Genomic DNA, 18,727 nt, shown 5'->3' on the forward strand with positions numbered 1-18,727 from the left:
GGGTGAGTTTGTGACCTGACCGGCGGCGGAAGCAGCCCTGGACAGGGAACTCTGAAGTTCCTCATCCCCCACCCTATACTCCCTGGGTTCCCTGCAGGGGCTCTACACCCTGCATACTGCCTCTCTCTTCTTGTCCCACCCAGCTTGCATCCAGAACCCTTCTTCCTTCTGCCCCCTTTCCTCTTTGGGCACATAACACCATCCAGCTCAGTCTGTCTGGCGCTGGGGGCAAATCCTCAGGGCAAGTAGGCAGGCGAGACTCCCTTTGTCTTTCCAGCCTGCCTGCATCAAGCAAGGTAAGGCCTTTGTTTACAAACTACCCAACCTGCATGGAGATCTGATCTAGGCACCAGGAGAGACAGCAGCGGGGTGAGTTTGTGACCTGACCGGCGGCAGCGGAAGCAGCCCTGGACAGGGAACTCTGAAGTTCCTCATCCCCCACCCTATACTCCCTTGCCTCCCTGCAGGGGCTCTACACCCTGCATACTGCCTCTCTCTTCTTGTCCCACCCAGCTTGCATCCAGAACCCTTCTTCCTTCTGCCCCCTTTCCTCTTTGGGCACATAACACCATCCAGCTCAGTCTGTCTGGCGCTGGGGGCAAATCCTCAGGGCAAGTGGGCAGGCGAGACTTCCTTTGGTTCACTGGCCTGCCTCCACCAAACAAGGTAAGGCCTTTGTTTACGAACTACCCAACCTGCACGGAGATCTGATCTTGGCACCAGGAGAGCCATCAGTGGTAGAGCTAATCTGGGTACCAGGATTGCCGTCTTTGGGCACGGAGATCTGATATTGGTACCAGGAGAGACATCACTGGAGCACCAGGAGAGCTATCACTGCAGGGTGCCATCACTGGGAAAGTACATCAGTAGGCAAGGAGACCTGATCCGGTAAAAGAAGATCCATAGGGGAGCATTCGGAGAAAGAGATGGGCAGGCGCCAATGCAAGAATTCACCCAACAATCTGAAAAACTATATGAAACCACCAGAACCCAGCGACCTCACAACAGGAGGACATGAACACCTTAATCATGAAGAAGTAGATAAAATTGACTTTATGAAAGTGATTGACGCCCTTAAACAGCATGTAAAAAATGCCCTTATAGAAATGGATGAGAAGTATAACAGAAAGTTTGAAGAATTGAGTAAATCAGTGAATGATACCCTAGGAAACCAAGGAAAAACAATCAAACAAATAATGGAAACAGTTCAAGACTTAAAAACTGAAATGGAGGCAAAGAAGAAAACACAAACAGAAGGCCAGCTGGACAGGGAAAATCTAGGTAAACGAATAGAGACTACAGAAACAAGCATAACCAACAGAATACAAGAGATAGAAGAAAGAATCTCAGATTCTGAAGATACCATAGAGAAAATAAACACGCTGATCAAAGAAAACAGCAAGGCCAACAAATTCTCATCACAAAACATTCAGGAAATATGGGACACAATAAAAAGACCAAACCCAAGAATAATAGGAATAGAAGAAGGAGAAGAAGCGCAGCTCAACGGTCCAGAAAATATATTTAATAAAATTATAGAAGAAAACTTTCCCAACCTAAAGAAAGATATACCTATGAAGGTTCAAGAAGCATACAGAACACCGAATAGGCTGGATCAAAAAAAAACATCCTCTCGCCATATAATAATCAAAACACAAAGCATACAGAATAAAGAAAGAATACTAAGAGCAGCAAAGGAAAAAGGCCAAGTTACTTATAAAGGTAAACCTATCAGACTTACACCTGACTTCTCTATGGAAACCATGAAAGCCAGAAGGTCCTGGATAGATGTACTGCAGAAACTAAGAGACCATGGATGCAAGCCCAGACTACTATACCCAGCCAAGCTTTCGTTCACTATAAATGGAGAAAACAAAATTTTCCAGGATAAAAACAAATTTAAACAATACGTAGCCACAAATCCAGCCTTACAGAAAGTAATAGAAGGAAAATCACTAATCAAGGAGTCCAACAATGACCACAGTAACTCAGACATCTAGAAACCCTTTACCAGCACATCTCAAAGAAGGGAAACACACAAAATCTACTACTAAAAAAAAATGACCGGAGTTAACAACCACTGGTCATTAATATCACTTAATGTCAATGGACTCAACTCACCTATAAAAAGGCACAGACTAAGAGATTGGATACGAAAACAGGATCCAACATTCTGCTGTTTACAAGAAACACACCTCAACCACAAAGACAGGCACCTACTCAGAGTAAAGGGCTGGGATAAGGCTTATCAAGTAAATGGACCTAGGAAACAAGCAGGTGTGGCCATACTAATTTCTAACAAAGTTGACTTCAAACTTAAATCAATCAGAAGAGATGGAGAGGGACATTTTCTACTCATAACAGGAACAATTCATCAGGATGAAATCTCAATCCTGAATATCTATGCCCCTAATATAAAAGCACCCACGTACGTAAAAGAAACATTGTTAAAACTCAAGGCAGCCATCAAACCGCACACATTAATAGTAGGAGACTTTAATACTCCTCTCTCACCAATGGACAGGTCAATCAGACAGAAACCTAACAGAGAAATAAGAGAATTAATGGAGGTAATGAATCAAATGGACTTAACAGACATCTATAGAATATTCCACACAAATAGGAAAGAATATACCTTCTTCTCTGCAGCTCATGGAACCTTCTCAAAAATCGACCACATACTCGGTAACAAAGCAAACATTCACAGTTACAAAAAAATATTAATAACCACCTGTATCTTATCAGATCACCATGGATTAAAGCTAGAATTCAGCAACAATGCTACCCCCAGAAAGCCCACAAACTCATGGAAACTGAATAGTCAACTACTGAACCATACCTGGATTAAGGAAGAAATAAAGAAAGAAATTAAAGTCTTCCTTGAAGACAATGAAAATAAAGAAACAACATACTCAAACCTATGGGACACTATGAAATCAGTCCTGAGAGGAAAGTTCATAGCACTAACTGCCCACTTAAAGAAAACAGAGAAAGCACACATTGGAGACTTAACAGCCCACCTGAAAGCTCTAGAAAAAAAAGAAGCAGACTCACCTAGAAGGGGTAGAAGACTGGAAATAATCAAACTGAGGGCTGAAATCAACAAAATAGAGACACAGAAAACAATTGAAAGAATCAATAAATCAAAAAGCTGGTTCCTGGAGAAAACCAACAAGATTGATAAACCCCTATCCAAACTAATCAAACGGCAGAGAGAGAATTTGCAAATTAATAAGATCAGAAATGAAAAGGGAGACATAACCACAGACACAGAGGAAATTCAGAGAATCATTAGATCTTACTACAGAAGCCTGTATGCCACAAAACTGGAAAATGTAAAAGAAATGGACACTTTTTTAGATAAATACCATATACCAAAGTTAAACCAGGACCAGGTGAACAACCTAAATAGACCTGTTAGTCGTGAAGAATTAGAAGCAGTTATAAAAAACCTCCCTTCCAAAAAAAGTCCAGGACCAGATGGTTTCAATGCGGAATTCTACCAGAACTTCCAAGAAGACCTAATACCTATTCTCCTTAATGTATTTCACAATATAGAAACAGAAGAGTCATTGCCAAATTCCTTTTATGAAGCTACAGTAACTCTGATACCAAAACCACACAAAGACCCAACCAAGAAAGAAAATTACAGGCCAATCTCACTCATGAACATCGATGCAAAAATCCTCAACAAAATTCTGGCAAACCGAATCCAAGAACACATTAGAAAAATTATCCATTATGATCAAGTAGGCTTCATCCCAGAGATGCAGGGCTGGTTTAACATACGCAAGTCTATCAATGTAATCCATCATATAAATAAACTGAAAGAAAAAAACCATACGATCGTTTCATTAGACGCTGAAAAAGCATTTGACAAAATTCAACATCCCTTTATGATAAAAGTCTTGGAGAGATTAGGGATACAAGGGTCATACCTAAATTTAATTAAAGCTATATACAGCAAGCCGACAGCTAATATCAAATTAAATGGAGAGAAACTTAAAGCCATCCCACTAAAATCAGGAACACGCCAAGGCTGTCCACTCTCTCCATACCTCTTCAATATAGTTCTCGAAGTTTTAGCAATAGCAATAAGACAACATAAGGGGATCAAGGGGATTCAAATTGGAAAGGAAGAAGTTAAACTTGCATTATTTGCAGATGATATGATAGTGTACATGAGCGACCCCAAAAACTCCACCAAAGAACTCCTACAGCTGATAAACGCCTTTAGTAATATGGCAGGATACAAGATCAACTCCAAAAAATCAGTCGCCCTCTTATACACAAAGGATATGGAAGCAGAGAGGGAAATAAGAGAATCATCACCTTTCACGATAGCCACAAAAAGCATAAACTATCTTGGGGTAACTCTAACCAAGGAAGTGAAAGATCTATTTGACAAGAACTTTAAGGCATTGAAGAAAGAAATTGAAGAGGATACCAGAAAATGGAAGGATCTCCCTTGCTCCTGGATTGGGAGGATCAACATAGTAAAAATGGCAATTCTACCAAGGGCAATCTATAGATTCAATGCAATCCCCATTAAAATCCCATCAAAATTCTTCACAGATCTTGAAAGGACAATAATCAACTTTATATGGAGAAACAAAAAACCCAGGATAGCCAAAACAATCTTATATAATAAAGGAACTTCTGGAGGCATTACCATCCCTGACTTCAAACTCTATTACAGAGCTACAGTAATGAAAACAGCGTGGTACTGGCATAGAAACAGAGCAGTCGACCAATGGAATCGTATAGAAGACCCGGATTTTAACCCACAAACCTATGAACAACTAATTTTCGATAAAGGAGCTAAAAGTATACAATGGAAGAAAGAAAGCATCTTCAACAAATGGTGCTGGCACAATTGGATGTCAACCTGTAGAAGAATGAAAATAGACCCATATCTATCACCATGCACAAAACTCAAGTCCAAATGGATCAAAGACCTCAATATCAATCTGAACACACTGAACCTGATAGAAGAGAAAATGGGAAGTATCCTACAACATATGGGCACAGGAGATCGCTTCCTATGTATAACCCCAGAAGCACAGACATTAAGGGCAACATTGAATAAATGGGACCTCCTGAAACAGAGAAGCTTCTGTAAAGCAAAGGACACTGTCATTAAGACAAAAAGGCAGCCTACTGACTGGGAGAAGATCTTCACCAACCCCGCTACAGACAAAGGTCTGATCTCCAAAATTTATAAAGAACTCAAGAAACTAGACTTTAAAAGGATAATTAACCCAATTAAAAAATGGGGCACTGAACTGAACAGAGAATTCTCACCAGAAGAAGTTAAAATGGCCAAAAGATACTTAAGGTCATGCTCAACCTCCTTAGCGATCAGAGAAATGCAAATCAAAACAACTTTGATATATCATCTTACACCTGTCAGAATGGCTAAAATCAAAAACACCAAGGATAGCCTTTGCTGGAGAGGTTGTGGAGAAAGGGGTACCCTCATCCATTGCTGGTGGGACTGCAAACTTGTGCAACCACTTTGGAAATCAGTGTGGCGGTTTCTCAGAAAAATTGGGATCAACCTACCCCTGGACCCAGCAATAGCACTCTTGGGAATATACCCAAGAGATGCCCTATCATATGACAAAAGCATTTGTCCAACTATGTTCATAGCAGCATTATTTGTAATAGCCAGAACCTGGAAGCAACCTAGATGCCCTTCAATAGAAGAATGGATGAAGAAAGTGTGGAATATATATACATTAGAGTACTACTCTGCGGTAAAAAACAATGACTTCTCGAATTTTGCATGCAAATGGATGGAAATAGAAAATACGATCCTGAGTGAGGTAACCCAGACCCAAAAAGAAGATCATGGGATGTACTCACTCATAATTGGTTTCTAGCCATGGATAGGGGCCACTGAGTCTATAATTTGTGATCCTAAAGAAGCTAAACAAGAGGGCAAACCCAAGGAAAAACATATAGATATCCTCCCAGCTATGGGAAATAGACAAGATTGATGGGCAAAAAATGGGAATCTTGGGGGGTGGGGTGGGATGGGGATGAGGGGAGATGGGGAGAGAAAAGTGTGAAGGAGAGGATGAGGGGAACTGGGGGAATCGGGGTGATTGGGGGTAAAGGAAGGTTGGATGGGGGAGCAGGGAAACTCATACCTTAGTTAAGGGAGCCACCTAAGGGTTGGCAAGAGACTTGAACCTGGAATGGCTACCAGAAGCCCAGGGCAATGTCCCCAGTTAGTTCATTGGGGCACCTGAGGATAGGGAACCTGAAATGAACCTATCCTATAATCATACTGATGAATATCTTGCATATCGCCATAGAACCTTCATCTAGCGATGGATGGAGATAGAGACAGAGACCCACACTGGAGCACCGGACTGAGCTCCCAAGGTTATAATGAGGAGCAGAAGGAGAAAGAACATGAACAAGGAAGTCAGGACCATGAGGGGTGCACCCAACCACTGAGACAGGGGGGCCGATCTATTGGGAGCTCATCAAGGCCAGCTGGACTGCTACTGAAAAAAACATGGGATAAAACCGGACTCTCTTAATGTGGTGGACAATGAGAGCTGACGAGAGGCCAAGGAGAGTGGCACAGGAACTTTCATCTGGCGATGGATCGAGAGAGAGACAGAGACCCAATTGGGATCAACCGTCTGAGCTCTTAAGGTCCAAATGAGAAGCAGAAGGAGGGAGAACATGAGCAAGGAAATCAGGACCACGAGGGGTGCACCCACCCACTGTGACAGTGGAACTGATCTATTGGGAGCTCTCCAAGGCCAGCTGGACTGGGACTGAATAAGCATGGGTTGAAACTGGACTCTCTGAACAAGGCGGACAATGAAGGCTGATGAGAAGCCAAGGACAATGGCACTAGGTTTCGATCCTAATACATGAACTGGCTTTGTGGGAGCGTAGCCTGTTTGGATGCTCACCTTCCTGGACCTAGATAGAAGTGGGAGGACCTTGGTCTTCATGTAGAGCAGGGAATTTGGACTGCTCTTCAGTATCGAGAGGGAGGGGGAGTGGACTAGGGGGAGGAGAAGTGGAGTGGGGATAGGGGGAGGGGATCGGGGGGAGGGGGCAATATGTGGGAGGAGGGGGAGGGAAATGGGAAACGGGGAGCAGTTGGAAATTTTAAGTAAAAAAGAATAAAATAAAATAAAATAAAAAAAAAAACAATAGTACAGGAAAGATGCATGATCTCCCAAAAAAACCCTTTTCCTACTGAGTGGTCTTCCTTAATACTCCCTATGCATCTCTCTATCCTTCCTCCCAATTCATCCTAACTCTATACATTTTTTTCCTATCAAATGGTTACTTGCTCTGTTTCTGGTCTTGGAGTTATTTTTATTTAATCCTGTTTACAATATTCAAGCAGAATGCTCTTGTATAAAAGGTATGTGATAGGTCTGAAGGTGTGAAAGGTCCTTCTGACTGTGTGTTGCTTTTCTTGGTTAATGAATAAAGAAACTGTCTTGGTCTGTTCAAAGGGCAATACGTAGGTAGGCAGGGAAGATGGAACTGAATGCTGGGAGAAGGAAGGCGGAGAGAGAGATGCTATGAAGCTGCCACCAGAGTCCGATATGCTGAATCTTTGCCAGTAAGCCACTGCCACGAGGTGATATACAGATTAATAAAAATGGGTTAAATTAAGATGTAAGAGTTAGCCAATAAGAAGCTAGAGCTAATGGACCAAACAGTGATTTAATTAATACAGTTCCTGTGTGATTATTTCAGGGTTAAGTGTCCAGGAACAAACAAGGCCCTATCTCCTGTAACAGTTTAAAACACAACATAGCTAGAGTCAGGTTTCTCCAGGAAATAACTAAATCTAAGTGTTCACAGTAAAATCCAATACCTGCAATATTATAGTTTCAGAGGGTTTAGTCCATTATCATAATGGCAGGAAGAATGGCAGTGTGCATGCAGATATGGGCTAGAGAAAAAGGTCATAGTTCTAAATCCAGATCAGCAGGAAACACAGAGACTGTGATATATTTCCTCCAACAAAGCCACAAATTCTTTAACAAGGCCACACTGCCTAACAGTGCTACTACCTATGCAACTATAGAGAGCATTTTGATTAAAACCATCACAGTATTCAAACTCCTATAAGTATCTACTCAACCGTGTTCAGTAAATAACCTCAATAAACTCATTGGATCCCCTGGGTGGACTTTGGTGAAGTTGTAGTTTGCATTGTTATTGGTACTTACAGGGATGGGATAGACAATTGCTTTGTCCCCCTCGCTGGGGAGAAAATTCACACAACATATGATGAATCATAAAACATTTGTTAATAACCCCATATGTCATGTTAATACAATATGAACCAGTACATAAAAGAACATGCTAGAAGAATCTAAATAAGGAAATTGCCTTAGTAAAAAGGATGTAAATGATCCTAATTAAGGGAGCCATCTTAGGGTTGGCAAGAGACTTGACTCTAGAGGGGTTCGCAGGTGTCCGGGGAGATGTCCCCAGCTGGTACCTTGGGCAACTGAGGAGAGGGAACCTGAAATGACCCTATCCTATACTGATGAATATCTTACATATCACCTTAGAACCTTCATCTGGCGATGGATCGAGATAGAGACAGAGACTCAATCTGGAGCAACGGACTGAGCTCTTAAGGTCCAAATGAGGAGCAGAAGGAGGGAGAACATGAGCAAGGAAGTCAGGACCACGAGGGGTGCACCCACCCACTGTGACAGTGGAACTGATCTATTGGGAGCCCACCAAGGCCAGCTGGTCTGGGACTGAATAAGCATGGGTTGAAACTGGACTCTCTGAACATGGCGGACCATGAAGGCTGATGAGAAACCAAGGACAATGGCACTAGGTTTCGATCCTAATACATGAACTGACTTTGTGGGAGCTTAGTCTGTTTGGATGCTCACCTTCCTGGACCTAGATAGAAGTGGGAGGACCTCTGTCTTCCCGCAGGGCAGGGAATCTGGACTGCTCTTCAGTATCGAGAGGGAGGGGGAATGGAGTGGGGGGAGGAGAAGAGGAGTAGGGATAGGGTGAGGGGAGTGGGGGAGGGGGCAATATGTGGGAGGAGCGGGAGGGAAGTGGGAAACGGGGAGGAGGCGGAAATTTTAATTAAAAAAGAATAAAATAAAAAAAGGATGTAAATGCATGAAAATAGTAATGACAGCATTGTGTCAGAATAACGATACCTGATAGATTTTTCCAAGTTAAAAAGAACTGAGTAATTTATAATACACAAAAAATAAGACTTAAAGATGATATATTGTACTAAAATTGGTAAGATCATGTATCAACTGTTTCAAAAACTTGATAAAATGTATGTCAAACAAAAAATTGTTGAGGTATAACTGGCTATTTAAATATTGCACAGTAGTTAAAAGTACCAAACTGGTGTACAGCTATCTTCTAAGTGTCTAATAATCATTTTTGAGGCTATCCTAAAGTGTTTAGTGGAATTAAAAGGAAGAGTATTTCTCTCATTTCTCTATAGGGCCAATGAAATCCATAGGGGCTGAGGTTATTGATCACTTGTTTTGTCTTTGCACACCGCCATGATCCCACTCAATGAATTTGAAACATCCACTCAATAAAAAGGAAGGTCATTGTAGGAAAAGTTTATTCAGGGACACAGGATAGTAATGAGAGGGCAACTCAGTGAATACTGAATACTCAATTCACTCGTGTTTAATTTTCATGTGCTTTCATACTACTATAAATAAAGGGGGAAGAAGCCAAAGACTGCTTTAACATGACACAAAGGATAACAAGAAGAGTTACTTGTTTCAATCCTTAAGACATCAAGCCATTATTTCCTGATAAAACATTTGATGTTTGGGGCAGGATATGCAGCAAATACACCCTAGACCAAATATTCTGTAGAAACCACTTCCTGCCGGGCGGTGGTGGTGCACGCCTTTAATCCCAGCACTCGGGAGGCAGAGGCAGACGGATCTCTGTGAGTTCCAGACCAGCCTGGTCTACAAGAGCTAGTTCCAGGACAGGCTCCAAAACCACAGAGAAATCCTGTCTCGAAAAACCAAAAAAAAAAGAAAAGAAAGAAACCACTTCCTATGTCAAACCTCCTATTTTAAAATAAAGGACCAGGAACAGACTTGAACTTTGTGACCTTTGTTCAGGGTGGAGCAGATCCTCTGCAATGGATCATCTTAATGTCCAAAACACCAGGTAACTACACACTAGGTCAATATTTCTTGTTTGAAACCACACTTGTCAAGAACTTTAAAAGAGTAAAAATAACCTCAGTCTCTCTGACTTTTAGTCAAAGCAGAACAGGCTCACATTTGTGTAGCTTCACAGTTTTCTTCCCAGCTCTGTATAGCAGACAGAGGAATAAATGTTCAAAGCAATTCTCAATTACATAATACAAAAAAAGCCAGAGCTATAGAAAACACTTCTCTAAACAGAAAAAAAAAATCAAAAGTGCCTGAGAAAATGAAAAAAAAATCCTTAATGACTAGGAAACACTGGATAATAGAAACACATAAGAGATTACAACAATGATGCATTTAAAGAACCAAATTTAAGCCATGAAACTAACTATCAGTCTTTTTTAAAAGATAAATGTAATATATCCTACCTTTGGAAAAGAGAAGGCTACTCCCTGGTAAAGTAATGGCATTAATAAAATATCGTTTGATGTAAACCAAGGCAGAATTTTTCTTTGTCTAGACTGACCAGTCTTAAAGTACCAGATTTTTTTTTAAATCTGCATGTAATTTGAAGTCACCACCATTCAAGTCTCCAAATTGAAAGTGTTACAGTCATTAAGGAAGCAGACTATGATCACTTTCAGAAAAATCATTCTTCTTGCCTGCAAGTTCCCTTTCTCTCCTTACAGGAGGCATAAACTCCAGGATGGTCAACCTGCCCTGTGTCCTTGTGGTATCCCTTTGCTGACTATTTACCAACTTTGGGCTAAAGTCAGTTTTGTGGTTTCATCAAGAGTCTGTCACTTTTAAGACACTTGTATTTTCAGTTTCTCTCCTGAAAAATTTTTGTACTGTTCCACTGTTTTATGGAGATTTGGGCTCAAAGACATCTTTGTGCATATTTCTAAGTTAGTTTCTGATACTGTCCATCTTGTATTTCTTTTGGGTCATAAGAAGTGGGGCAAAAATGAACTCAGGATCACCCAATCACATCTCACTGCTATAATGAGATGTTCACTAGGCTGAATAGATGCTCACACCTGTCAACACTGGTTGCTTATTCACAGGGCCTGACTTTGTTTCCTAGAACCCACACAACAGCACACAATTCTCTTTAACTCCAGTGAAAGGGGATCAGATTCCCTCTTACAGCCTACAGTTTTACCTCCACTTTTGCACTCGGTATATACTATGACAAACTCAAGTCATCAGACAGCAGCAAAAACTTTCTGTACTGAGAAATATTATGGTATTCACTGGGGTTCTGAGAAAATGTTACAAACAATTGTTTAGTCTAAAGGATAACACATTCTACAAAAAAAGGGGGAAAAAAGAAGAGATAGCAGTTTATCATTTTCAATTGAAAATAGGTTTTATTATTTAAATTGTTGTTTTTCTTCTGTCCTTCGATGGTATGTTTACAACCTGAAAAAAAGGCAACATTTTCATGGTAGAATGTTTCAATTAATCAGGGTGCTGACTTAGTGGGAAATGTGTGTGGTGTGCAAGTCTGGTAACCTAATCATGATCACCATATGAAGAGAGCCAAGAGTCCACTGCAAAAAGCTATCTGATGGTCTTCACATATCTGTCAGGCCTAAAATTAAATAATAATATAACACATACATATAACAAAAACTTTTCAAATAAACCTCATTGATGTTACAGTACCTGGCATCTCTGGATAATTCCCTTAGAAGGAAGCACTTCATGATGAAGTGACAAATGGATAACCAATGGGGACAGGAAGATGCAGGGAACTTCAAATAATGTATACATATCCACAGGACATCAAGCTATACTGTGAAATATTCAGTTGATTACTGATTATCCCACATTATATATCTCTACCAGTTTTTGAAAACGATGCTGTAGACACACATATGAGGTGATGTTTCTTATACTCTATCCTACTATGCATTTTAACATTAATTTTGATAAGATATGTAGACAAAACAGCAAATGTACCCATGGACTTATATTCAAGAGACTGACCCATGATGATTATGAGTTCAGATGTATTCATAACTAATTGTGAAATACAAGCTAGACTGGATAGCAAATGACATCTCAAGGGAATTTGTGAAAATATGAAAAACATCCAGGAAAAAATTTCATCACCCTTTCACAGACAGCATTACTTAAAAGGAATGAATATACACTGTCTAACATTAAATAAATGTTTCACTTAGATGATGGATATCTCATTCTATATATTTCAGCAGAAAAATACCTATCACTAAGTGAAAGCACAGTGGGAGATGTATAAAAATCACAGAGAGAAAACAAAGAGCACAAAATAAACTTCACTGAAAGAATTTGCTAAATGTATAGAACACTTTAATATCTCTCACTAACCAGAAATTGCAATGGAGAAATGTCCACCATCAGACTTGAGTGAAGATACTAAATGGCTAACCTTCATAATGAAAAAGATATAAAACAAGAATTTCTGGACAATAAAGACCACTGTGATGTCTAAAGTCTTTACCATATTATTTACATGAAGGTTTTTCTCTTTCATGAGTTCTTTCCTATTATCTGATATTAAGATGATAAAAAATAATGTCTTTAACATATAAACAGGGCAAAGATATGGAAAATCAGTAAGGACAAGTTCATTGTCAGGATGAAGGTCAGGTTTTTGAGACCTTCCTGTAGTCCTGCCTGCAACAGGAAAACACAAGGGTCTAACCTTCCTGGGAGCAAGCATAAATATTCATTTACCCAAACCAAGGCACACTAAATCACATAATTAAAAATAAATAAAATCTTTAAACAATTTTTCACTCATGAATATTTTTCTCCTCTAAGCATTCATTCTTGTAGCCCAGGTGTTGAGGTATTTAAAGGCTTATTTCCAGAGTTTTTCTCAATGATGACTTGGTTCATGTAATAAAAAGCAAGAATGTAAATTTGAAGTTACAGAAATTAATCATTCTCAATTAGTGGCATCATTTGGGAAAATTTAGAAAATAATGTCATCCTGGAAGAAATGTCATGAGTTTGTCCCTGAGAGTACACATTCACACACCATTTCAAGTTCTTGTACCTGGTTCATGCTACAAGCTGAGTATATGAGTTCTTACCTTCCCCGTGTAGGTGTCATGCCAGACACTTCTTGGGACAACACTGTCAGGGTAATCAAATAACCATCTGGAACCCAGAGTCACATTAAACTCGTTTATTAATTGACTTAGACATTATGATTTATCACAGACACAGAAGAGGCACTCATACCCATCTACCAAATTTTACATCTGGATAAGTAATAGGGGAAGCTTTGTTAACCAATCATCTTAAAGAAGTGGAATCTAGTTAAGGTGTGGCTTCCGGGAGCCCAGGAGAAAAACTGGGATAGACCAGGTGCTTGCTATCTGGGTCATTCCCATGGGACACAGTGGAACTTGGACTTTCCATTCTTTTTTTTTTTTTTTTTTTTTTTTTATGGTGAAAAAGTGTATATTTAGAATTAGCCGGCTGGGCTCAGTTTAGATGATTCCAATTTTGTTGGCAACATCCAGAGCATCATAATCAGGAGCCAACCGAACATATGCCTTCTTCTCTCCGTCGGGCCTTATGAGGGTGTTGACTTTGGCCACATCGATGTCATAGAGTTTTTTCACAGCCTGTTTGATCTGGTGCTTGTTAGCCTTGACATCCACAATGAACACAAGCGTGTTGTTGTCTTCTATCTTCTTCATGGCTGACTCGGTGGTCAGGGGGAATTTGATGATGGCATAGTGGTCAAGCTTGTTCCTCCTGGGCGCGCTCTTCCGGGGGTATTTAGGCTGCCTTCGTAGCCGCAGGGTCTTGGGCCGCCGAAAGGTGGGCGATGTGCGGATCTTCTTTTTGTGGCTGTGGACGCCTTTCAGCACTGCCTTCTTGGCTTTCAAGGCCTTCGCTTTAGCTTCGGCTTTGGGAAGGGCAGGAGCTTCCTTCTTCGCTTTCGGCGCCATCTTGACGAAAAGGGTGGACTTTCCATTCTTGTGGCATGAATTTCCCCTTATAATAAGTAAAAATATAATTGTTTATCTTTAAACAAGCCTGGTTATTTCCTGAATCAAGCTAAATTCTACAGATAAGTGTATTTATATAATTGAAGAAAAGTACAAAATCAAAAACGGTTACGTTATCATTGAATTCACAGGACTTTTGTTCATATAATATTGCAGGTGCAAACAAAATAGAGACTTCATAATGCTTGAACAGATTTCACACTCGTAGACTTGTTTTTTTCCCAGTCTTATGTAAGTAAATGTGTGTTGCCTGAAGAGATTTTCAAAACATTTATAGTCACATTCCCTTTAGTATGTGTTCTTTTGTGAACTTGGAGACTATTGATATGTGAAAAGGCTTTACCACATTGATTACACTCATAGGGTTTCTCTCCAGTATGTGTTCTTTTGTGTATTTGGAGTTTAGAGCGCTCTGGAAAAGCTTTATCACACTGATCACATTCATAGGGTTTCTCTCCAGTATGTATTCTTTTATGTGTTCTTAGATGACCAATTTGTGAAAAGGCTTTATCACATTGATTACATTCATAGGGTTTCTCTCCAGTATGTGCTCTTTTGTGAACTTGGAGACTATTGATATATGAAAAGGCTTTACCACATTGATTACATTCATAGGGTTTCTCTCCAGTATGTGTTCTTTTGTGTATTTGGAGTTTAGAGCGCTCTGTAAAAGCTTTATCACATTGATCACAATCATAGGGTTTCTCTCCAGTATGTATTCTTTTATGTGTTCTTAGATGACCGATTTGTGAAAAGGCTTTATCACATTGATCACATTCATAGGGTTTATCTCCAGTATGAATTCGTTTATGTGTTTGTAGAATACTGAGTTTTGAACAGGCTTTACCACATTCGTTACATTGATAAGGTTTCTCTCCAGTATGTGTCCTTTGATGTACTCGAAGACTACTGTTCAGTGAAAAGGCTTTACCACACTGATTACATGTGTAGGGTTTTTCTCCAGTATGCGTTCTTTTATGTATTTGGAGACTACGTTTACATGCAAAGACTTTACCACATTCATTACATTCATAGGGTTTCTCTTTAGTATGTGTTCTTTTGTGTATTTGGGGTTCAGAGCATTTTGAAAAAGCTTTATCACATTGATTACAGTCATAGGTTTTCTCTCCAGTATGTGCTCTGTTGTGAACTTGAAGACTTCTTACATATGAAAAGTCTTTACCACATTGATTACATTCATTTGGTTTTTCTCCAGCTTGTGTTCTTCTTTTAAGTATTTGGAGACAACTGGTACCTCCAAAGGCCTCAGCATTATGAGTACCATCATATGGCTTCTCGGCAGAATAATTTTTTTCATGCCTTTGAAGATGACTATAATATGCAAATGATTTAACACATTGAGCATATTCAGAGAGTTTCTCTCCACTATGGTTTCTTGCACACCTGCAAAGATAATTGGCAAATGCAAAAGTTTCATCATGTACATTACACTGATGAATCTTAATATCTATACGAATTAATTTTATAATTTTGCTTTATTGTAAAGAGGAATAAGATTTTAAGTTTTATATTCATGGTGCTCTCCTCCAGTATGGGATGGGATGGAGGGGGAAGGACCTTGGACATCCCACAGGGCAGGGAATCCCGACTACTCTTTGGACTGGAGAGGGAGGGGGAAGGCAGGTGGGGAGTGGGAAGGAAAAGGGAGGAGGTGGAAATTTTTAATTAGATAATAAAATAATAAAAAAGAAGAGACTTTTTGACTCTCATAAACTAACTCTTTCAATAAGTTTGGCAAAGTCACAAGTACATGATTTACACTGGCTTTACTACTGAGTATTTAATTTTTTGGTCAGTTCTAAACATATAGTTATTATCTAATCAATGTGTGTATGTGTGTTCCCTGTGCAATATCTGAGTGCTATGAAACTAAATGGATTGGCAGCTCTACAGCAAAGTTCTCATGGGACTATGACTCAAATGGTGGTATCAGGTAAGGAATCATTTGTTTCTCTTCTGTTTTTAGAGGAATGCCTTGAAGACATAGACCAGTTATGTCATATTGAGGCATATGATTTTATGAGAAATTAATACACATCAATATACTTTAAGCAGTGCTCATTTATAGTATTGTTTTTCTTTAAATGTTCCAGGATAAATTAAAACTTCTTCAAAGACAAATATATACCAAGTTGTAAATAAAAATTACCTTCCATGTTTTTTAGCACTTTGACAATACTCTTCAAAATTATGGTCTTCCCAACTGTAGCCTAATACAGTAACAAAAAGTAAATAGTATATTAATCAATATGTACAAAATTGAATATCTTAAGTGACCTATGTCTTAATTATTTGGCTCACTCTTACTCTTTCTCAAACACATATACCAAAAGTATCAATAAATAATACAGAGTAGTCCCCTTATTTTAAAATGTAAAGAAAAGTTCACAGTCCTACCAGTAGCAGTGAGGTTCCTGTATGTCTCCAGCATCACATCTATGTAGAGACTCTTTTGGGAAGGATTCAGCAAAACCCACTCATCCTCAGTGAAGTCAATGTGCACATCCTCAAAGGTCACTGAATTCTAGAATAATTCAACCAACAGTAAAACAAAGTGTTGATGTGGGAGTGTCATATATCAATCTGTTGATTTCATTGGTTAAGTAATAAAGAAACTGCTTGGCCCTCATAGGTTAAAACATAGGTGGGTGGAGTAAACAGAACAGAATGCTGGGAGGAAGAGGAAGTGAGCTCAGACTCGACAGCTCTGCTCTCTGGAGCAGATGCCATGCTCCCCTCTCCCTGGCAGACGCAATAAAGCTCCAACCCAGGATGGACGTAGGCTAGAATCTTCCCGGTAAGCACACCTTGGGGTGCTACACACATGAATAGAAATGGGCCGAGCAGTGTTTAAATGAATACAATCTGTGTGTTGTTATTTTGGGGCATAAGCTAGCCATGCGACCGGGAGCTGGGGCGGCATGAACACAGCCAGCAGCTCCCTACTACAAAGTGTGATCCTGACATTGGATACTTCTTTTAAAACGGTATATTTGTATAATGTTGCAGCTTCCCATACTTCTTCCATGACATTACATTATAATGTAATGTCCAGTCACTTTAGAAGGAAACTGAAGAAGAGGTTCACATGTGCCATTCTTTGCCCCTTTAAATAGGATACAGCCTTAAGAAAGAAATGCCAATGGACAGACATAAAGACACAGAGAAGCAAGCAGATCAACACTACTGAGAAAACATTACAGAAATAGTAAGAACAATGATTCTCTAAAAAAGAGATGGGGAAATTGAGTATACTGACACTTGCCTTTAATCCTAGCAATCAATATAAAAGCAGATGAATTAAATTGAGTTTGATGTCAGTCAAAGCCTGTGCAATAAGTTACAGGTAAGCCAGAGTTACAAATTAATAAAACCAACTATCCATCCAAAAATCACTCAAAACGTAAAAGGAAATCAGAGGATGTACTGAAGAACTTACAAAAACTTTTGTATTCACTTTAGTTCTTCATTCATCTTACAGAACCTGTAATGGCCCAGTTTAAACTGTTTCATACTAAGATCTTAATAAAGGGAGAGCATGTTTAAACAGTTACAAATGGACCAAAGAAAATATCAGCGTTACATATGATGATAATAAATAACATAGAGTAAGGGAGATGGGTCAACAATTAAGCAGTCTTGTTGTTTTTGCATATAAGTGGGCACAATTGACAGTACTAAAGGGGGCTTGTAATTATCCATTACTTCAACTTCATAGGTGCTCAGGCCTCTTGTGACTACCATGAGGAACAAGCACACATGTGATACATACACTTGTATACAGATACAACCTCGTATTCATTGAAAGCATGCAAAAGAAAAAAATTAGAGGCAGGTAGAAAGTCACACTCCTGCAGTGCAATGATTCAGAAGGCAGAGGTATTAATGTCACGGATACTACTCTCCTGGGAAAGATTATGATACCCTTCACCAAACTTCAAATTTCAAGATGTAGGTGAAGTTCAGTGAAGGCGTAAGTCACAAACAATCCCACACCAATTTGGAATTATGTTTAATAGAATGGTTATTTATTTAAGGGGGAAAAACTTACAGATCACCATCCCAGACAACAGCCCTCTTCTCTATCAGGAAGGGAGCCTAATTGCTGAAAGGGGAGCAGGAAGCCAGATAGCTAGCGGAGGGAAGGGGCCGCTTTTTTAAAGGGAGAGACACCATGCCCCAATGGGCTGGTATCTCAGCGGCTATTGGTGAAGGAGCGAAAGGAGCTCCCGCAACAGTTCAGCATAGAAGTTTATCATTGAAATGTATTAAAAACCTACATTCAAGGCTCATCAGACAATAAAACAACACACACACACACACACACACAAACAACCACACACACACACACGCGCGCGCGCGCACACACACACACATGCACACAAATAAACAAGTATGTTGTTTTGCCATTACTCCCTCTGTGCAGAAGCCAGGATCATTTGTATTTCTGAGTGGAAAACAGCATGACCTAAGGAGCTACATTCATCACCCAGAGCTACACAGAAAAATATTGTCTTT

The 18,727-nt window shown here is 39.7% G+C and overlaps 1 protein-coding gene across 1 annotated transcript in view; it reads right to left on the reverse strand.

Annotated features, from left to right (window-relative positions):
* Positions 1–18,727, reverse strand: part of LOC130871005 (zinc finger protein 431-like) — a 230,268-nt gene that overhangs the window by 203,137 nt on the left and 8,404 nt on the right. Inside the window, exons 2-5 of the mRNA XM_057764059.1 lie at positions 16,607–16,733; positions 16,359–16,419; positions 15,507–15,592; positions 14,500–15,251 (exon numbers count right to left, since the gene is read on the reverse strand). Coding sequence (XP_057620042.1) covers positions 14,500–15,251; positions 15,507–15,592; positions 16,359–16,419; positions 16,607–16,733 — 1,026 coding nt within the window. The remainder of the gene's footprint in view (positions 1–14,499; positions 15,252–15,506; positions 15,593–16,358; positions 16,420–16,606; positions 16,734–18,727) is intronic.

The sequence above is a fragment of the Chionomys nivalis genome, chromosome 3 (genome assembly GCF_950005125.1).
Source record: "Chionomys nivalis chromosome 3, mChiNiv1.1, whole genome shotgun sequence".
Taxonomy (NCBI): Eukaryota; Metazoa; Chordata; class Mammalia; order Rodentia; family Cricetidae; genus Chionomys; species Chionomys nivalis.